The 23,320-nt window shown below is 45.2% G+C and overlaps 1 protein-coding gene across 5 annotated transcripts in view; it reads right to left on the bottom strand.

The window, feature by feature from the left end:
- Positions 1-23,320, bottom strand: part of tp63 (tumor protein p63) — a 444,822-nt gene that overhangs the window by 248,114 nt on the left and 173,388 nt on the right. For all 5 annotated transcript variants that reach the window (XM_063045240.1, XM_063045241.1, XM_063045242.1 and 2 more), the window contains exon 3: positions 12,197-12,329. In XM_063045240.1, coding sequence (XP_062901310.1) covers positions 12,197-12,329 — 133 coding nt within the window. The remainder of the gene's footprint in view (positions 1-12,196; positions 12,330-23,320) is intronic.

Genomic DNA, 23,320 nt, shown 5'->3' with positions numbered 1-23,320 from the left:
CTTCTATCCTTTCCTATCAGATTCCACCTTCTTCATCGCTTTATCTCTTTCACCAATCGACTCCCCAGATCACCGCCTCCCCCTCTCCAGGTTTCACCAATCACCTGCCACCTTGTACTTCTTCCTTCCCGCCCCCCACACCTTCTTACTCTGAGCTATCCTCTTCCTTTCCACACCTCATGAAGGGTCTCGATCCAAAACGTCGACTGTACTCTTTTCCGTAGACACAGCCTGGCCTGCTGAGTTCCTACTGCATTTTGTGTGTGTTGCTCTGGATTTCCAGCATCAGCAGATTTTTTAATGTTTGTGACCCAATACTTTCAACATCTGATATAATCATCCTATCTATTAACAACCAAAAAAGAACAAGACAAATCAAGTTTAGCTATCATTTAGACCATACATCGATATAGCTTACTGAGACAGCATACCTATGGGGCCAAGGTGTAAAACGTTCAATAGTGAGTAACATAATTCAAACATTGAGCAAAGAAGTATATTCGCTGAAAAAAGAATCTATAGTCCAAGACCCTGAGTGACAATGTCCAGCAATCAGTCTCCTGGCAGTGTGCAGACAGACGCAATCCAGCCTGTCATTCCACTGCTCGAACACACGAGGGCAGCACCGATGGGAGAGGCCAGGCCCCAGCTGAGCGCGGACATCAGCTTCAGCGCTTCCGCATCTCTCATCTGTTCTGCAGCAGCAGGCAAGCCCGCGGCTTGAGGCCTAGTCCTTGCGACAACCGAGACTACACAGCTCCCATGTTGACTGCCCCTCCACTAGACAAGGGTGATGGGCCTGCAGCAACTTACATTATCACTGTCCAACGATCACAAGTGAAATGTCCGAGACAAGCTCCCACATTTATACTGCACTAACTCTGATGCTTCCGAGTAGCGGGCAGCAACACGGTCTGCAGCCAGATCAGATCCTCTATACCCGATCCGGCTTCTCCAACTCATCAGTGGGCTTCTCCAACATCATGGCTGGCTCCTTCAACATCTCGGCCGGCCTCTTCAACATCACGGCCGTTTCCTTCTCCAACATCACGGCCGTTTCCTTCTCCAACATCACGGCGTTTCCTTCTCCAACATCACGGCCGTTTCCGTCCCCAACATCACGGCCGTTTCCGTCTCCAACATCACGGCCGTTTCCTTCTCCAACATCACGGCCGTTTCCTTCTCCAACATCACGGCTGGTTCCGTCCCCAACATCACGGCTGTTTCCTTCTCCAACACCTCGGCCTGTTCCGTCCCCAACATCACGGCTGTTTCCTTCTCCAACACCTCGGCCTGTTCCGTCTCCAACATCACGGCCGTTTCCTTCTCCAACATCATGGCCGGTTCCGTCTCCAACATCACGGCCGTTTCCTTCTCCAACATCACGGCCAGTTCCGTCTCCAACACCTCGGCCGGTTCCGTCCCCAACATCACGGCTGTTTCCTTCTCCAACACCTCGGCCTGTTCCGTCCCCAACATCACGGCTGTTTCCTTCTCCAACACCTCGGCCTGTTCCGTCTCCAACATCACGGCCATTTCCTTCTCCAACATCACGGCCGGTTCCGTCTCCAACACCTCGGCCTGTTCCGTCCCCAACATCACGGCCGTTTCCTTCTCCAACATCACGGCCGTTTCCTTTCCCAACACCTCGGCCGGTACTTTCTCCAACACCACGTCTGGTTCCTTCAAAACCTCAGCTCGCTCCTTCTGAAACATCAACCGGCCCCTTCAACACCTCGGCCGCTTCCTTCTCCAAGATCCTGGCTGGCTCTTTGTCACCTCAGCCAGCTCCTTCTCCAATATCACGTCCCTTTTCTTTTCCAACATCACGGCCGGCCTTTTGACACCTCAGCCAGCTCTGACACCATCACCAATCCAGCTACTCTGATCAACACTGATGGATTAGCTGAGCAGTACCCGAAGTTCATGGAATAGAATTGTCTTTGAATTGTAAAAAAACAAATTTATAAAGAAATTTGCTGCGTACGCATGCACTGCCATCTTACTCAGGTTAGGCCACTGTTATCAAAATAAACGGAGAATTTTTCATAGCAACTCTCTAAGCCCACTCTGTTTTTGCCTAGCTGTAAACCCACACTCTAATATACTGAACCAAATGAAAATAGGGTATCAAATCAGAAACAACTAAACAAATTATACCTTGACACACCTTCTATACATGGACTATTTGAAATTATATGCTCCTTCATCAGTAAAACTAAAGCTATTAATTCAAATAGCTGAAGTATTTTTGAAAGATACAAACATGAACTTTGGACTGGATAAATGCAGAACATGAAACATAAAGAAAGGTGCAATAGAGCTAATTGAAGACAAAACAGAGCAGCAGGATACATCACAACTGATGGATGAATATGAAACATAAGAGTATCTGAGATGTCAACAAGCAAAGAAAATAGATCATTGTGTGATAAAGGGAAAACTTTCGACAGAATTGACATCAAGACTTAAGAAAATCTGCCAAACAGAGCTCAATAGTGAAAATATAACTAAGGCAATAAACATTGTTGCAATACCCGTAGGAACATATTCTTTCGGCATAACGTCTTTGTCCGAAACTGATCTGAAAATTTACAAAGAAATTACAAATTTTAGAAAATACTGTTTACATTCAAATGCACTGTTAACTAGGACAGAAGGTGGAAGAGGAATTATAGACATAAAAGTTTACACCACAATCAGATAAAACTTCTATGGATATATTTTCATCAATGAAACAGTCCACCCGAGTATATAAAATTCTTGTTCAAAAAAGGTAGTAGGGATAGTCCGGGTAATTATAGACCAGTGAGCCTTACATCTGTGGTGGGAAAGCTGCTGGAAAAGATTCTTAGAGATAGGATCTATGGGCATTTAGAGAATCATGGTCTGATCAGGGACAGTCAGCATGGCTTTGTGAAGGGCAGATCGTGTCTAACAAGCCTGATAGAGTTCTTTGAGGAGGTGACCAGGCATATATATATGAGGGTAGTGCAGTGGATGTGATCTATATGGATTTTAGTAAGGCATTTGACAAGGTTCCACATGGCAGGCCTATTCAGAAAGTCAGAAGGCATGGGATCCAGGGAAGTTTGGCCAGGTGTATTCAGAATCAGCTTGCCTGCAGAAGGCAGAGGGTCGTGGTGGAGGGAGTACATTCAGATTGGAGGATTGTGACTAGTGGTGTCCCACAAGGATCTATTCAGGGACCTCTATTTTTCGTGATTTTTATTAACGACCTGGATGTGGGGGTAGAAGGGTGGGTTGGCAAGTTTGCAGACGACACAAAGGTTGGTGGTGTTGTAGATAGTGTAGAGGATTGTCAAAGATTGCAGAGAGACATTGATAGGATGCAGAAGTGGGCTGAGAAGAGGCAGACGGAGTTCAACCCAGAGAAGTGTGAGGTGGTAAACACAAAATACTCTGCAGATGCTGGGGTCAAAGCAACACTCACAACACGCTGGAGGAACTCAGCAGGTCGGGCAGCATCCATGGAAATGATCAGTCAACGTTTCGGGCCGGAACCCTTCATCAGGACTGTAGAGGGAAGGGGTATAAAGAAGGTAGGGGGAGGGTGGGAAGGAGAAGGCTGGTAGGTTCCAGGTGAAAAACCAATAAGGGGAAAGATAAAGGGGTGGGGGAGCGGAAGCACAGAGGTGATAGGCAGGAAATGTGAAGAAGGAATAGGTGAAAACACAATGGGTATTAGAAGGAGGTGGAACCATGAGGGAGGTGATAGGCAGCCTGGGGAGGGGGCAGAGTGACATAGGGATAGGGGAAGGGAGGGGGAGGGAATTACCGGAAGTTGGAGAATACTCCGTTCATACCAAGGGGCTGGACACTATCTAGACGGTATTTGAGGTGTTGCTCCTCCAACCTGAGTTTAGCCTCATCATGGCAGTAGAGGAGGCCATGTATGGACATATCTGAATGGGAATGGGAAGCAGAGTTGAAGTGGGTGGCTACTGGGAGATCCTGTCTGTTGTGGCGGACGGAGTGGAGGTGCTCGACGAAGCGGTCCCCCAATCTGCAGTGGGTTTCACTGATGTAGAGGAGGCCGCACCGGGAGCACCGGATGCAATAGATGACCCCAACGGACTCACAAGTGAAGTGTTGCCTCACCTGGAAGTACTGTTTGGGGCCCTGAATGGTGGCAAGAGAGGAGGTGTAGGAACAGGCGTAGCACTTGCGCTTACAGGGATAAGTGCCAGGTGGGAGATCCGTGGGGAGGGACGTGTGGACCAGGGAGTCGCGGAGGGACCAATCCCTGCGGAAGGCGGAGGGGGTGGAGAGGGAAAGATGTGCTTAGTGGTGGGGTCCTGTTCTGTTGAAGGTGGCGGAAGTTGCGGAGGATAATGTGTTGGATCCGGAGGCTGGTGGGGTGGTAGGTGAGGACAAGGGGAACTCTGTCCCTGTTGTGGTGGCGGGAGGATGGGGTGAGAGCCGAAGTGCGGGAAATGGAGGAGCTGCGGGTGAGGGCATCATTGATGACAGCAGAAGGGAAACCACGATCCTTAAAGAAAGAGGACATTTGAGTGTCCTGGAACGGAAAACCTCATCCTCGGAGCAGACGTGGCGGAGACAGAGTAACTGGGAATAGGGAACTGGACGAGGGAGATGTCCTCCTTTTTTAAAAAAGGGGCTTCCCATCCTCCACCATCAACTCTGCTCTCAAACGCATCTCCCCCATTTCACGCACATCTGCTCTCACTCCATCCTCCCGCCATCCCACTAAGAATAGGGTTCCCCTGGTCCTCACCTACCACCCCACCAGCCTCCGGGTCCAACATATTATTCTCCATAACTCCGGGATCCCACAACGAAGCACATCTTTCCCTCCCCCCCCGCCCTCTGCTTTCCGCAGGGATCGCTCTCTACGTGACTCCCTTGTCCATTTGTCCCCCCCATCCCTCCCCACTGATCTCCCTCCTGGCACTTATCCTTGTAAGCGGAACAAGTGCTACACATGCCCTTACACTTCCTCCCTTACCACCATTCAGGGCCCCGGACAGTCCTTCCAGGTGAGGCGACACTTCACCTGTGAGTCGGCTGGGGTGATATACTGCATCCGGTGCTCCCGATGTGGCCTTCTATATATTGGCGAGACCCGACGCAGACTGGGAGACCGCCTTGCTGAACATCTACGCTCTGTCCGCCAGAGAAAGCAGGATCTCCCAGTGGCCACACATTTTAATTCCACATCCCATTCCCATCTGACATGTCTATCCACGGCCTCCTCTACTGTAAAGATGAAGCCACACTCAGGTTGGAGGAGCAACACCTTATATTCCGTCTGGGTAGCCTCCAACCTGATGGCATGAACATTGACTTCTCTAACTTCCGCTAATGCCCCACCTCCCCCTCGTACCCCATCCGTTATTTATTTATATACACACATTCTTTCTCTCACTCTCCTTTTTCTCCCTCTGTCCCTCTGACTATACCCCTTGCCCATCCTCTGGGTTTCCCCCCTCCCCCTTTTCCTTCTCCCCGGACCTCCTGTCCCATGATTCTCTCATATCCCCTTTGCCAATCACCTGTTCAGCTCTTAGCTCCATCCCTCCCACTCCTGTCTTCTCCTATAATTTTGGATCTCCCCCTCCCCCTCCCACTTTCAAATCTCTTACTAACTCTTCCTTCAGTTAGTCCTGACGAAGGGTCTCGGTCTGAAACGTCAACTGTACCTCTTCCTAGAGATGCTGCCTGGCCTGCTGCGTTCACCAGCAACTTTGATGTGTGTTGTTGGGAATAGGGAATGGCATTTTTGCATGTGAGGTGGTACACTTTGGAAGGACAAACTCCAAGGCAGAGTACAAAGTAAATGGCAGGATACTTGGTAGTGTGGAGGAGCAGGAGGATCTGGGGGTACATGTCCACAGACCCCTGAAAGTTGCCTCACAAGTAGATAGGGTAGTTAAGAAAGCTTATGGGGTATTAGCTTTCATAAGTCGAGGGACAGAGTTTAAGAGTCGCAAAGTAATGATGCAGCTCTATAAAACTCTGGTTAGGCCACACTTGGAGTACTGTGTCCAGTTCTGGTCACCTCACTATAGGAAGGATGTGGAAGCATTGGAAAGGGTACAGAGGAGATTTACCAGGATGCTGCCTGGTTTAGAGAGTATGCATTACGATCTGAGATTAAGGGAGCTAGGGCTTTACTCTTTGGAGAGAAGGAGGATGAGAGAAGACATGATAGAGGTGTACAAGATAATAAGAGGAATAGATAGAGTGGATAGCCAGCATCTCTTCCCCAGGGCACCACTGCTCAATACAAGAGGACATGGCTTTAAGGTAAGGGGTGGGAAGTTCAAGGGGGATATTAGAGGAAGGTTTTTTACTCAGAGAATGGTTGGTGCATGGAATACACTGCCTGAGTCAGTGGTGGAGGCAGATACACTAGTGAAGTTTAAGAGACTACTAGACAGGTATATGGAGGAATTTAAGGTGGGGGGTTATATGGGAGGCAGGGTTTAAGGGTCGGCACAACATTGTGGGCCGAAGGGCCTGTACTGTGCTGTACTATTCCATGTTCTAAAATTCTGGTAAGAAATACACACCACTAATTAAATGAAAACACAACCCAGAAAAATAAAGAAATTATCACTGTAGAAGAAAAGAGGTAACCAATGGAAGAGCATGACCCTCCACGAAAGACATCCCCATGATCCGAGCAGACGAGATGTCAACAAGGAAGCGTTGAAAGCCTGGCTTGGAGTTGGAGACCTCTTCCCGGAAACAGAGGGCTTGCTTGTGGCCGTACAGGATCAGGTGGTTAACACAAAAAAATGATCAAAAATACATAATAAAAGACCAAAAAATTCAAGATGATAAATGCAGAAAATGCTAGAGAAACCAGAATCATCCAACACATTACAGGATCCTCAGTCGCTTAACTCAATCTGATTACCTACACAGGTGTTATCAAGAGGCAAACATCATTCACCAAAATCTTGCTTTAAAATACAAGCTCATAAAAGACACCATACCTTCCAATAAATATAAGCTTGATCTAGTTTTAGAGTCAGAATGCAACAAATTATATTATTACAGATAGGACAAACCATAATAACCATCCGGATATATTACAGGATAAACAAGCAAGAGCAACTTATTTAATAGGTAAAGCCATTCCAAACTCCAGAAATTAATAAGTGAAAAACACCAGAAATATGAAATAAAGAGGAAATTGAAAGACTCTAAAACATGGACAGGGTATACATTGTCCGGATAGTAATATCTAGAACTGATATCATCCCAAAGTCAATAGCATTAGCCAATTAGGCCTACACACCAATATTTATGTAAGTTTCCAGAAAGCCACAATACTAAACACGACTGGAATACTCCAGAAGTTTGTAGCAATTAAGAAATGAATGTGATTGGCTATGCCCATACCACAGGTTTTATCAGCTTGAGCTGAGAAAAAATTTTAAAATTATAATAATAAATAATTGGGGGGAGGGCTGGTACAGGGTTCTGAGCTGGATGATCAGCCACGATCATACTGAATGGTGGTGCAGGCTCGAAGGGTTGAATGGCCTACTCCTGCACCTATTTTCTATGTTTCTATAAACAAGCAATAAATATTCAGGACATCAGATGAAGGTTCCTTGAAAGTGTGTCCATTGATTATGAGAACAGTTCATTTGCGGGGCGAGTGAAGTTATCCCCTCTGGTTCAGGGGTAATGACTATTCCTGAACCAGGTGGTGTGGGTCCTGAGGCTCCTGTACTTCCTTCCTGATAGCAGCAGTGAGGAGAGAGCTTGGCCTGGATGGTGGGGTTCTTTGATAATGGATGCTACTTTCCTGTGACAGCACTCTGTGTAGATGGCAGAAGGGGGAAGGCAGTTTAATCTGGCAGCACTTTCGCATCTGACCTTTCCACATTCATACTGTGTTCAGCTTAGACCAGTTGTATCACTCTGAAACATGGAATATCAGTTTGGTCTAATGACATCAAAGCGCATGGATCAGAAGCCAGAACAGGACTCCAAGATGACACAAAGGTTGGGGGTGTTGCGGATGGTCTAGAGTGTTGTCAGAGATGACAACGTGACATCAATAGGATACAGGCTAGGCTGAGAAGTGGCAGATGGAGTTCAACCCAGATAAGTGTGGAGTGATTCATCTTAGTTGGTCAAATTTGAAGACAGTATATAATATTAGTGGTATGACTCTTGGCAGTGTGGAGGATCAGCAAGATCTTGGGGTCTATGTCTACAGGACAGTCAAAGCTGCTGTGCAGGTTGACTGTTGTTAAGAAGGCTAACACAAGGGGCATAGTTTTAAGGTGCTTGGAAGTAGGTACAAGGGGAATGTCAGAGGTAAGTTTTTCACACAGAGAGTGGTGTATGTGTGTGTAATGCACTGCCAGCAACGGTGGTGGAGGCGGATACAATGGGGTCTCAGATAGGTACATGGAGTTTATGAAAGACCCCTTTCCTCTCCACATCTGATGAAGGATCTCAACCCAAAACAACAACTGTTTATTCACTTCTACAGATGCTGCCTGACTTGCTGAGTTCCTCCAGCATTTTGTGTGTGTTACTCCAGATCTCCAGCATCTGCAGAATCTCTTGTGTTTATTAACCTGGGATGACCTGTATGCAAAAGAAACTGCTTCCCTTCTTGGTCTTAACAGCAGAACTCTTATCAGGGGACTATATGTAAATGCTCCAGTTTCACGAATCTAAGAAAAGCAAAAACCATTTCTGAATCAATCCAATAACTAACTCTTTCAGAATTTTATGTGGCTCAATAAAATCACCTCATTCCAGTTTTATTCAGTATTGTGTCTTATGACCCACCTACTCATTGCAGAAAAGACTTGAGAGAATTTCTACCCAGCTGACTCCAAGTCACAAATACCTTAGCTTAAACATTAAAACCAAAAATATCCCATCAAGTGTAGCAAGAATTCCTTACCTTTTTGCTTCTATACAGCAGCATAACAGCTAGTGTAACACTTCAGAGTGCCAGCAGCCAGGACCAGAATAAATATGTTCTCCCTATGACCCCAGGTGCTTGGTTTCTCTCACATTACACAGATGTACGGGTTCGGGCTAGTAAGTTTATATTATCCTTCATTATTTATGACATTTACTGGGAGCCTTGCAGACGAGGGGCCTAAAGTATTGTTAAGAATCCCTACCACCCATCCCACTATCTTTTTGACCCACTACCATCAGGAAGGAGGTTCAGGAGAATAAGGATTAGGACTGTCAGACTGGGAACAGCCCCTTCCCTCAGGCTGTCAGATTGATGAATACCTTGCCACCACTGAGGTCTTGTCCGAGGACACCGAGCAGTTCCTGTGCATCTGTGCTGTGCTTTACTACGTGCAATTTAAGTTATATTTTATTTTATGAGTATAATATTTTGGTCTGTGCTGTGTGTGATATATGTTGTGCGGGTACACTGTGCTCCAGAGGAACTTTGTTTCGTTTGGTTGTATATGTACAGTCAGATGACAATAACGTTGGAAGTTACAGGCATGTTATGTTGGCTCTGGAAGATTGCGACACATACAGGCTGCCCCCACCACACCTTCGGACTGTGTTGGACGCAGATGCAAACGATGTATTTCGCTGTATGTTTCGATGTACATGTGATAAATAAAGTGAGTCTAATCAATGCCTTAGAAACATAGAAAACCTGCAGCACAATACAAGCCCTTCAGCCCACAATGCTGTGCCGAACGTGTACCTACTTTAGAAATTATCTAGGGTTATCCATAGCCTTCTATTTTTCTAACCTGTCCAGGAGTCTCTTAAAAGACCCTATCGTATCTGCCTCCACCACTGTCGCCAGTAGCCCATTCCACGCACTCACCACTCTCTGCGTAAAAACCTGACCCCTGACATCTCCTCTGTACCCACTTCCAAGCACCTTAAAACTGTAATCCATTTCAGCCCTGGGAAAAAGCCTTTGACTATCCACACGATCAACGCCTCTCATCATCTTATATACCTCTACCAGGTCACCTCCCATCCTCCGTTGCTCCAAGGAGAAAAGTTCACTCAACCTACTCTCATAAGGCATGCTCCCCAGTCCAGGGAACATCCTTGTAAATCTCCTCTGCATCCTTTCTATGGTTTCTACATCCTTCCTGTACTGAGGTGACCAGAACTGAGCACAGTACTCCGAGTGGGGTCTGACCAGGGTCCTATATAGCTGCAACATTACCTCTCGGCTCCTAAACACAATCCCACGATTGATGAAGGCCAATACACCCTATGCCTTCTTAACCACACAGTCAACCTGCACAGCAGCTTTGAGTGTTCTACAGACTCAGACCCCAAGATCCTTCTGATACTCCACACTGTCAAGAGTCTAACAAAAATACTATATTCTACCATCGTATTTGACTTACTAAAATGAACCACCTCTCACTTATCTAGATTGAACTCCATCTGTCACATTTCAGCCCAGTTTTGCAGCCAATCAATATCCCGCGGTAACCTCTGACAGCCCTCCACACTATCCACAACACCTCCAACCTTTGTGTCATCAGCAGGTCATTTATAAAAATCACGCAGAGTAAGGGTCCCAGAACAGATCCCTGAGGCACTCCACTGGTCACCGACCTCCATGCAGAATATGACCAGTCTACAACACTCTTTGCCTTCTGTGAGCAAGCCAGTTCTGGATCCACAAAACAATGTCCCCTTGGATCCCATGCCTCCTTACTTTCTCAACAAGCCTTGCATGGGGTACCTTATCAAATGCCTTGCTGAAATCCATATACACTACATCTACTGCTCTACCTTCATCAATGTGTTTAGTCAATCAGGCTCGTAAGGCACGACCTGCCTTTGACAAAGCCATACTGACTATTCCTAATCATATTATGCCTCTCCAAATGTTCATAAATCCTGCTTCTCAGGATCTTCTCCATCAGCTTACCAACCACTGAAATAAGACTCATTGGTCTATAATTTCCTGGGCTATTTCTACTCCCTTTCTTGAATAAGGGAACAACATACGCAACCCTCCAATCCTCCGGAACCTCTACCATCCTCATTGATGATGCAAAGATTGGCACCAGAGGCTCAGCAATCTCCTTCCTCGCCTCCCACAGTAGCCTGGGGTACATCTCATCCAGTCCCAGTGACTTATCCAACTTGATGCTTTCTAAAGCTCCAGCACATCCTCTTTCTTAGAAGCCTTGAAATGAACACCAATAAATACATGCTAATTAACTTCCCACATGCCAAGTCCCAGGGTAAGGGCATTCTTTCATCCATCAATATTTGATAACTTACCTTTCAACATTGTCTTCCCATACTCCATCTGATGTGAATCCATCGCACTAACAACTTTACGTTTTCCAAAATACCCTGTCAACTACAGCAACACACACAAAATGCTGGAGAGTTCAGCAGGACAGGCAGCATCTACACAGAGGCATAAACAGTCAATATTTCGGGCCAAGATCCTTCATCAGGACTGGAGAGGAAAGGAGAAGAATCTGCTATTTCTTGCATAAGCATTTCACACCCTTTTGAATTCTGTAAGAACAAAGATTCTCCAGATGCTGTAATCCAGAGCAAATATACACAAAATACTGGAGGAACACGGCATGTCAGGCAGCATCTATGGAAGTGCTGAGCTCCTCCAGCATTTTGTGCAAGTTGCTTTTGAATTTTGTGCTTTCCCTCACAGTTTGTCACCTATCCTTTAACCCTCACCCCACACCAGCCTGTGCTTCCACATTGTCTCACAACATAGGAGACCACTGAGTCTACTTACTTTTCAGAGCAACCCCATTGCTTCTTTTCTCCCCTCATCTTTTTTCTCAGGTCCTTGGTTTGCCCTCCACTTGAAATACATCATCACATCATGCCATCACATCATGTCATCACATCATCTCTTCACATCATCGCATCACATCATGTCATCACATCATCGCATCACATCATGTCATCACATTACATTAAAACATCGCATCACATCAATCATCACATCATATGATTTCATATCATTACATCACATCATCACATCGTCACATCATATCACATCACCACAGAACATCACCACATTGGACCGCCTTCAACGCAGCACTATTTGTTCTTACATAAGCACTGCAAAACTACTCCCACTGCTCCCCTGTTGTTAAGAGTGTAACCAAAGAAACTAGAGTTAGGGAAACCATCAACTCTATAACAGCAGTGAATCTGCCGTAAACGTACTCACCCATTTGGGGTCCAAAGGGTCCATATCCTGCATGCGCACCACATCCATGCTAATCTCGATCCGATTCTCTGGCATCCCCTCGTGTGGCTCATCGCTGAAGGTCAGGTCAATTGGCTGAACATTCAAAACTGGCCTGTGAAAAAACAATAAATATATAGTACTTTCCCTGTGACAGACAGGACCACTGGACACCAAGTATCCAAACTGTGCAACACATCCCTACCCAACACATCCCTGTCCAACACATTCCCATCCAACACAGCCCCATCCAAACACATCCCTGTCTAACACATTCCTGTCCAAACACATCCCTACCCAACACATCCCTGTCCAACACATCTCTCTCCAACATATCACTGTGGAAAACTCCTCTATCCAATACATCAGTGCCGAACACATCCCTGTCCAACACATGCCCATTCAACACATCCCTACCCAACACATCACTGCCAAACATGACCCTGTCCAACACGTGCCAGTCCAACACATCAGTGTCCAACACAGCGCTGCCGAACACACCCCTGTTGAACTACTCCTTATCCCACACATCACTGTCCAACACATTGCTGCCCAACAGATCACAGTCCAACACATCACTCTCCAATACTTCCCTGTCCAACACATTGCTCTTCAATACATCCCTGGAAAACACATCCTTATCGAACACATCCCTATCCAACACAACCATGTCCAATACTTCGATATGCAACAAATCCCTGTCCAACACATCCCTGCCCAACAAATCACTCTCCAACACATCCCTGTCCAACAAATTGCTCTCCAAAACATCCCTGCCCAACACATCAGGCACAGCACCTGTCTGTCCAACACATTACTGTCTAATACATCCACATCCAACACTTCGATGTCCAACACATCCCCCTCCAATACTTTGCTGTCCAATAAGTCCCTGACCAACACATTACCTTCCAACAGCATGCCTGTCCAACATATACCCATCCAACACATTCCTATCCAAAACATCAGTGTCCAACAGATCGCTGCCCAACACAACACTTTTCAACACACATACCCTGTCAAACACACACTGGCAAAACATGGCTCTCCAACACATCCCTTTCAAACACATCACTGTCAAAATACATAATTGCTCAGCATAATCTCTGTCCAACACATCATTTTCCAACACCATCCTGTCCAACACTTCACTGTTACAACATATCCCTGTCCAACACATCCCTGTCTAACATGTCGCTGTCTTACACATCACTCTTCAACACATCACTTTCCTACACACACATCCCTGTCAAACACACACTGGCAACACATTGTTGACCAACATATCCCTGCAACACATCCCATCCAACACATCCCTGTCAAACACATCATTGCCAACACATCACTTTCCAGCACCATCCTGTCCAACACATCCCTGTCCAACAAATTCCAGTCCAACACAACATTGCCCAATATAGCCCTGTTCAACACATCTGTCAAACACATCCCTGTCCAATACCCAGTTGTCCAACACATCACTCTCCAACATGTCGCTGCCCTGCACATCACTCTTCAACACATCATTTTCCAACGCACACATTCCCAGTCAAAAACATTGCTGGCGAAAACATCACTATCCAACATATCCCTGTCCGACACATCCCTGTCCGACTATTCCCAGTTGAACCCATTCCTGTCCAACACATCCTTATCCGACTATTCCCAGTTGAACCCTTCCGTGTCCAACCCATCCCTGTCTGACTATTCCCAGTTGAACCCATCCCTATCCAACACATCCTTATCTGACTATTCCCAGTTGAACCCTTCTGTGTCCAACTCATTCCTGTCCGACTATTCCCAGTTGAACCCATCCCTGTCCAACTCATTCCTTTCCAACACATCCCCGCCTGACATACCCGTCCAACTATTCCCAGTTGAACCCATTCCTGTCCAACACAACCCTGTCTAACACATCCCTGTCCAATACATCTCTAACACACCCCTGTCTAACACATCCCTGTCTAACACATAGAATAGTACAGCACAGTACAGGCCCTTCGGCCCACAATGTTGTGCTGACCCTCAAACCCTGCCTCCCATATAAGACCCCATCTTAGATTCCTCCATATACCTGTCTAGTAGTCTCTTAAACTTCACTAGTTTATCTGCCTCCACCACTGACTCAGGCAGAGCATTCCATGCACCAACCACTCTCTGAGTAAAAAACCTTCCTCTAATATTCCCCTTGAACTTCCTACCCCTTACCTTAAAGCCATGTCCTCTTGTATTGAGCAGTGGTGCCCTGGGGAAGAGGCGCTGGCTATCCACTCTATCTATTCCTCTTAATATCTTGTACACCTCTATCATGTCTCCTCTCATCCTCCTTCTCTCCAAGAGTAAAGCCCTAGCTCCCTTAATCTCTGATCATAATGCATACTTTCTAAACCAGGCAGCATCCTGGTAAATCTCCTCTGTACCCTTTCCAATGCTTCCACATCCTTCCTATAGTGAGGTGACGAGAACTGGACACAGTACTCCAAGTGTGGCCTAACCAGAGTTTTATAGAGCTGCATCATTACATTGCGACTCTTAAACTCTATCCTTCGACTTATGAAAGCTAACACCCCATAAGTTTTCTTAACTACCCTATCCACCTGTGAGGCAACTTTCAGGGATCTGTGGACATGTACCCCGAGATCCCTCTGCTCCTCCACACTACCAAGTATCCTGCCATTTACTTTGTACTCTGCCTTGGAGTTTGTCCTTCCAAAGTGTACCACCTCACACTTCTCCGGGTTGAACTCCATCTGCCACTTCTCAGCCCACTTCTGCATCCTATCAATGTCTCTCTGCAATCTTTGACAATCCTCTACACTATCTACAACACCACCAACCTTTGTGTTGTCTGCAAACTTGCCAACCCACCCTTCTACCCCCACATCCAGGTCGTTAATAAAAATCACGAAAAATAGAGGTCCCAGAACAGATCCTTGTGGGACACCACTAGTCACAATCCTCCAATCTGAATGTGCTCCCTCCACTACCACCCTCTGCCTTCTGCAGGCAAGCTAATTCTGAATCCACCAGGCCAAACTTCCCTGGATCCCATGCCTTCTAACTTTTTGAAAAAGCCTACCGTGTGGAACCTTGTCAAATGCCTTACTAAAATCCATATAGATCACATCCACTGCACTACCCTCATCTATATGCCTGGTCACCACCTCAAAGAACTCTATCAGGCTTGTTAGACACGATCTTCATAAAGCCATGCTGACTGTCCCTGATCAGACCATGATTCTCTAAATGCCTATAGATCCTATCTCTAAGAATCTTTTCCAACAGCTTTCCCACCACAGACGTAAGGTTCAGTGGTCTATAATTACCCGGACTATCCGTACTACCTTTTTTGAACAAGGGAACAACATTCGCCTCCCTCCAATCCTCCGGTACCATTCCCATGGACAACGAGGACATAAAGATCCTAGCCAGAGGCTCAGCAATCTCTTCTCTCGCCTCGTGGAGCAGCCTGGGGAATATTCCGTCAAGCCCCAGGGACTTATCTGTCCTAATGTATTTTAACAACTCCAACACCTCCTCTGCCTTAAAATCAGCATGCTCCAGAACATCAACCTCACTCAAATTGTCCTCACCATCATCAAGTTCCCTCTCATTGGTGAATACCGAAGAGAAGTATTCATTGAGGACCTCGCTCACTTCCACAGCCTCCAGGCACATCTTCCCACCTTTATCTCTAATCGGTCCTACCTTCACTCCTGTCATCCTTTTTTTCTTCACATAATTGAAGAATGCCTTGGGGTTTTCCTTTACCCTACTCGCCAAGGCCTTCTCATGCCCCTTTCTTGCTCTTCTCAGCTCCTTCTTAAGCTCCTTTCTTGCTTCCCTATATTCCTCAATAGACCCAACTGATCCTTGCTTCCTAAACCTCATGTATGCTGCCTTCTTCCTCCTGACTAGATTTTCCACCTCACTTGTCACCCATGGTTCCTTCACCCTACCATTCTTTATCTTCCTCACCGGGACAAATTTATCCCTAACATCTTGCAAGAGATCTCTAAACATCGACCACATGTCCATAGTACATTTCCCTGCAAAAACATCATCCCAATTCATACCCGCAAGTTCTAGCCTTATAGCCTCATAATTTGCCTTTCCCCAATTAAAAATTTTCCTGTCCTCTTTGATTCTATCCTTTTCCATGATAATTATAAAGGCCAGGGAGCAGTGGTCACTGTCCCCCAGATGCTCACCCACTGAGAGATCTGTGCTCTGACCCGGTTCATTATCTAGTACTAGATCTAGTATGGCATTCCCCCTGGTCGGCCTGTCCACATACTGTGACAGGAATCCATCCTGGACACACTTAACAAATTCTGCCCCATCTAAACCCTTGGAACTAATCAGGTACCAATCAATATTAGGGCAGTTAAAGTCACCCATGATAACAACCCTGTTATTTTTGCACCTTTCCAAAATCTGCCTCCCAATCTGCTCCTCTGTATCTCTGCTGCTACCAGGGGGCCTATAGAATACCCCCAGTAGCGTAACTGCTCCCTTCCTGTTCCTGACTTCCACCCATATTGACTCAAAAGAGGATCCTGCTACATTACCCACCCTTTCTGTAGCTGTAATAGTATCCCTGACCAGTAATGCCACCCCTCCTCCCCTTTTTTCGCCCTCTCTATCCCTTTTAAAGCACTGAAATCCAGGAATATTGAGAATCCATTCCTGCCCTGATGCCAGACAAGTCTCTGTAATGGCCACTACATCATAATTTCATGTATGTATCCAAGCTCTCAGTTCATCACCTTTGTTCCTGATGTTTCTTGCATTGAGGTACACACATTTCAGCCCTTCTACCTTACTGTCTCTACACCCCTGTCCAATACACCTCTAACGTACCCCTGACACACATAAGACCTGTTTGAATCTCCCTTACTCTCAATGGAAAAAGCCTATCCACGTCAACTCTATCTATCCCCCTCATAATTTTAAGTACCTCTATCAAGTCCCCCCTCAACCTTCTACGCTCCAAAGAATAAAAACCCAACTTGTTCAACCTTTCTCCGTAACTTAGGTGCTGAAACCCAGGTAACATTGTAGTAAATCTTCTCTCTACTGTCTCTATTTTGTTGACATCTTTCCTATAATTCGGTGACCAGAACTGTACACAATACAGGTATCCCCCATCATCCGAAGGTAGAGCATTCCTATGAAACGGTTCATAAGCCGACATGTCGTAAAACGAAGAAGCAACTACCATTTATTAATATGGGAACATTTTCTGAGCGTTCGCAGACCCAAAAATAACCTACCAAATCATGCCAAATAACACATAAAACCTAAAATAACAGTAACATATAGTAAAAGCAGGAATTGTATGATAAATACACAGCCTATATAAAGTAGAAATACTTCTCTACAACGATTGCCTGCACAGATCTCCGTAGCGAAAATCCCACGCAAGTGCTCTCAGCAGAAAATCTCACGCAAGCGCTGTTGGCATAAACGCGCTCTCCAGTAACCTTTAAACTATGAAGCTGCCAAATCTACCAAATAACACGTAAAAATACACAGCCTATATAAAGTAGAAATAATGTATGTACAGTGTAGTATCACTTACGGAAATTGGGAAGATATCGAGCACACTGATGATGGTGTGTTAGACTGAGTCGTCGCAGGTTGGGGTGGTATAGTGGCCCCCACCCTCCAGGCCGCCGACTGATACGTTGCCGCGAAGCATGCAGGGGTCCAGCGGTAGCCGGGAGACACACAGCACATCTTTAAGAAAAAAGCCAAAATAAACATGTTAATTAATTAGGTGCTGCCTGGCATGTAAATATCAGCGCAGATCAGAGGAGATTGCCAATTGCTTCGGCACTGATCTGGGCCGACAATTACGTGCTAGGCAGCACTTAATCAAGTTTATTTCGGCTTTTTTCTTAGTGTGCTGTGTGCCTCCTGGCTACCGCTGCATTCTCCACGAATCAGTCCGGTATCTGTCCGGGGCCCGGGGGTTGGGGTGATGGGACACGGGGGTGTCATCTCATCGTCAATCAGGGCAGGCAGCTCATCTTCTCCTATGGCTGCCTGCCTCGATGTCGAAGGTCAAGGTTCGTCGTCTGCTGTGGCTGATGTGGAAGGCTTGTTTGACTGCTGAGCCTCGAGCATTTTTCTATCACACAGTTCTTTGTAAGCACGCACACCATCTTGCAAATATCCCATAAACCTACGTACCCTTTCAAAATTAAAGTCGTACTTTATCATTGCAGCGAAAATCTCACGCAGTTGCTTCACATTCAGTTCCTGGATGACTTCACTTTTGCTACTGCATTCGGTTTCAATTGTTATCCTTTCCTCTTCCAATTGCATCAGCTCTTCATCTATCAGTTCTTGGTCATGGGATGCCAAAACCTCTTCAACATCACCTTCGTCAGCTTCCACAAGCCAAACTCACTTTGTCCTTGCTTCATTCACCATGATCGAAACGCTTAATTATGTCTAGTTTTACGCTACGTGTAACACCATTATGAGCTCTTTCAGGCTTTTCCAACACCTTAGAACTCATCTTGCAAATGGCTGCTCACAGGCTCGTGTTTAAGCAATGCCGTTCTGAATCCAGGGCAGAGCGGCTGCTCGGGGTGCGCGCTGCCTTTTATCGCGCGCTGATTTTTTCGCATGCTGCCTTTCTTCGTAACAGTGAAAACACCTTCTGAAAGCGAAAACAGTGTACCAATGTAGGTCTTTCGTACCAGTGAGGTTTCATAAAGCGAATGTTCGAAAAGCGGGGGACACCTGTACTTCAAATTTGGCCTCACCAATGCCTTGTACAATTTTAACATTACATCCCAACTCCTATACTCAATGCTCTGATTTATAAAGGCCAGCATACCAAAAGCTTTCTTCACCACCCTATCCACGTGAGATTCCACCTTCAGGGAACTATGCACCATTATTCCTATTTCCCTCTGTTCTACTGCATTCTTCAATACCCTACCATTTACCATGTATGTCCTATTTTGATTAGTCCTACCAAAATGTAGCACCTCACATTAAACTCCATCTGCCATCTTTCAGCCCACTGTTCTAACTGGCCTAAATCTCTCTGCAAGCTTTGAAAACCTACTTCATTATCCACAACGCCACCTATCTTAGTAACATCTGCATACTTACCAATCCAATTTACCACCCCATCATCCAGATCATTAATGTATATGATAAACAATATTGGACCCAGAGGCACACCACTCATCACCGGCCTCCAACCTGACAAACAGTTATCCACTACTAGTCTCTGGCGTCTCCCATCCAGCCACTGCTGAATCCATTTTACTACTTCAATATTAATGCCTAACTCCCGGTAATGCCCCCCCCCCCCGAAATTCACCATTCCCCATTCCCTTCTCTCACCTCCTTACCTGCCCATCACCTCCCTCTGGTGCTCCTCCCACTTTTCTTTTTCCTATGGCTTCTGTACTCTCCCACCTGATCCCCTCCCCCTTCTCCAGCCCTGTATCTCTTTCACCAATCAACTTCCCAGCTCTGTACTTCGCCCCTCCCTCTCCCGGTTTCACCTATCACCTTGTGATTCTCTCTTCCCTCCCTCCACCTTCTAACTCTGACTCATCTTTTTTGTCTCGGCCTGAAACGTCAACTGTACTCTTTTCCATAGAAGCTGCCTGGCTTGCTGAGTTTATCCAGCATTTTGTGTGTGTGTTGCTCAGATTTCCAGCATTTGCAGATTTTCTTGTTTGTGATTTATCATCACTGACATTTGTTGTTAAATTTCTTGTTTTGTGGCATCAGTACATTGCAATACATAATAATTTTTTTTTAAAACTATCATCATCATCATCAGGTGCCGTGCCCAGTTTGAGCTTTGACTGCCGTGGCCCACACACTCCTGTTTCGGGTCAAGTGGATCAATTCATTGGTATTCATTTCCAGTTCTCTGGCTGCTGTCTCCATCATCATTTGTCTTTGCCTTCCTCTTGCTTTCTTCCCTTCAATCTTTCCCATAATTACCCTGCATTCTAACACCTCTTTCCTAATCACATGTCCAATGAAATTACGTTGCCTTTTCATGATCTCATACATTATTTCTCTTTTTGTGTTTGCTCTGTTCATAACATCCTCGTTAGATATTCGTTTCGTCCATGATATTCTTTGTATCCTCCTCAAAAACCACATCTCTGCTGCTTCAATTCGTTTCCTCATGTTACTAGGTATTGTCCAACATTCTGATCCATGTAACATAACTGGATAAACGTAACATTTCAGTACTCTGAGGCGGGTTGTCATGCCTAGTTTAGTATTGGTCAGTATACTCTTCATTTTCGTAAAGGTGTCTTTTGCCATCCCTATTCTTCTTTTGATGTCCATGTCGCACCTGCCATCTGATGTTACCCAGCTTCCTAAGTAGCAAAAGTTCTTTCTTTTTAAATCTTTTTATTGAATTAGTACACAAAAGGTAAACCATGTAGAAACTAATACACCGTTGCGATATAAATTTACAAGAGATATTAATACACAAAAAAAATTAGTACAAACAGTGCAGTTTAGATATAAAATAGCAAGATAATATAATAGTATACTAATTTTCCATACATATCAATAAAGAGAAGAAAAAAACCCCCAAAAAAACCACCATGCAACGGTATCAAGTAGTTTTAAACAACTTAAAACAATCACGTCCTCAAACCCGACCTCCATTAAAAACAGTTAAAAAGCAAGAAGGGAATGTAAATATGGGCAAAGAGAAAAAAAATTACATTAAATTAAAATGTTGAATAAAAGGTCTCCAAGTCTATTCAAATTTAACTTAAGTATCATAAAGATTACTTCTGATTTTCTCCAAATTTAAACATAGTATCGTCTGAGAAAACCAAAAGAACGCAGTTGGGGCATCAATCTCCTTCCAATGTTGTAAAACACATCTTTTCGCCATTAAAGTAAGAAATGCAATCATTCTACGGGCTGAAGGGGAAAGATTACTGGAAATTTTAGGTAATCCAAAGATAGCAGTAATAGGATGGGGAGAAATATCTATATTCAATACCTTTGAGATAATATTAAAAATGCCTTTCCAAAAAGTTTCCAAAGTAGGGACAGGACCAAAACATATGAGTTAAGGAGGCTATCTCCCCATGACATCTGTCACAAAGAGGGTTAATATGAGGATAAAAACGAGTATCTTTAGACATATGTGCTCTATGAACAAGTTTAAATTGAATTAGGGAATGTTTGGAACAGATAGAGGAAGTATTGACTAGTTGTAAAATATGCGCCCAGTCATCCGCCAAGATAGTAAAGCCCAATTCCTTTTCCCAATCTGACCTTATCTTATCGAATGGATCTTTCCTAAGTTTCATGATAGTATCAATTCCAAAGAAGTAGCATACAAATTATCCAGAGAAAGTGGCTCACCTGAGGACTGGGAGAAATTCAGAGTTCAGCAGAGGAGGACAAAGGGCTTAATTAGGAAGGGGAAAAAAGATTATGAGAGAAAACTGGCAGAGAACATAAAAACGGACTGTAAAAGCTTTTATAGATATGTAAAAAGGAAAAGACTGATAAAGACAAATGTAGGTGCCCTGCAGACAGAAACAGGTGAATTGATTATGGGGAGCAAGGACATGGCAGACCAATTGAATAATTACTTTGGTTCTGTCTTCACTAAGGAGGACATAAATAATCTTCCAGAAATAGTAAGGGACAGAGGGTCCAGTGAGATGGAGGAACTGAGTGAAATACATGTTAGTAGGGAAGTGGTGTTAGGTAAATTGAAGGGATTGAAGGCAGATAAATCCCCAGGGCCAGATGGTCTGCATCCCAGAGTGCTTAAGGAAGTAGCCCAAGAAATAGTGGATGCATTAGTGATAATTTTTCAAAACTCGTTAGATTCTGGACTAGTTCCTGAGGATTGGAGGGTGGCTAATGTAACCCCACTTTTTAAAAAAGGAGGGAGAGAGAAACCGGGGAATTATAGGCCGGTTAGCCTAACGTCGGTGGTGGGGAAACTGCTGGAGTCAGTTATCAAGGATGTGATAACAGCACATTTGGAAAGCGGTGAAATGATCGGACAAAGTCAGCATGGATTTGTGAAAGGAAAATCATGTCTGACGAATCTCATAGAATTTTTTGAGGATGTAACTAGTAGAGTGGATAGGGGAGAACCAGTGGATGTGGTATATTTGGATTTTCAAAAGGCTTTTGACAAGGTCCCACACAGGAGATTAGTGTGCAAACTTAAAGCACATAGTATTGGGGGTAAGGTATTGGTGTGGGTGGAGAATTGGTTAGCAGACAGGAAGCAAAGAGTGGGAATAAACGGGACCTTTACAGAATGGCAGGCGGTGACTACTGGGGTACCGCAAGGCTCAGTGCTGGGACCCCAGTTGTTTACAATATATATTAATGACTTGAATGAGGGAATTAAATGCAGCATCTCCAAGTTTGCGGATGACACGAAGCTGGGTGGCAGTGTTAGCAGTGAGGAGGATGCTAAGAGGATGCAGGGTGACGGATAGGTTGGGTGAGTGGGCAAACTCATGGCAGATGCAATTTAATGTGGATAAATGTGAAGTTATCCACTTTGGTGGCAAAAATAGGAAAACAGATTATTATCTGAATGGTGGCCGATTAGGAAAAGGGGTGGTGCAACGAGACCTGGGTGTCATTATACACCAGTCATTGAAAGTGGGCATGCAGGTACAGCAGGCGGTGAAAAAGGTGAATGGTATGCTGGCATTTATAGCGAGAGGATTCGAGTACAGGAGCAGGGAGGTACTACTGCAGTTGTACAAGGCCTTGGTGAGACCACACCTGGAGTATTGTGTGCAGTTTTGGTCCCCTAATCTGAGGAAAGACATCTTTGCCATAGAGGGAGTACAAAGAAGGTTCACCAGATTGATTCCTGGGATGGCAGGTCTTTCATATGAAGAAAGACTGGATGAACTGGGCTTGTACTCGTTGGAATTTAGAAGATTGAGGGGGGATCTGATTGAAACGTATAAGATCCTAAAGGGATTGGACAGGCTAGATGCGGGAAGATTGTTCCCGATGTTGGGGAGGTCCAGAACGAGGGGTCACAGTTTGAGGATAGAGGGGAAGCCTTTTAGGACCGAGATTAGGAAAAACTTCTTCACA

This window comes from Mobula hypostoma, chromosome 4, assembly GCF_963921235.1.
Source record: "Mobula hypostoma chromosome 4, sMobHyp1.1, whole genome shotgun sequence".
NCBI classification, from domain to species: Eukaryota; Metazoa; Chordata; class Chondrichthyes; order Myliobatiformes; family Myliobatidae; genus Mobula; species Mobula hypostoma.
Note: the sequence above shows the minus strand (reverse complement) of the source record. Positions and strands in the feature narration are given on the sequence as shown.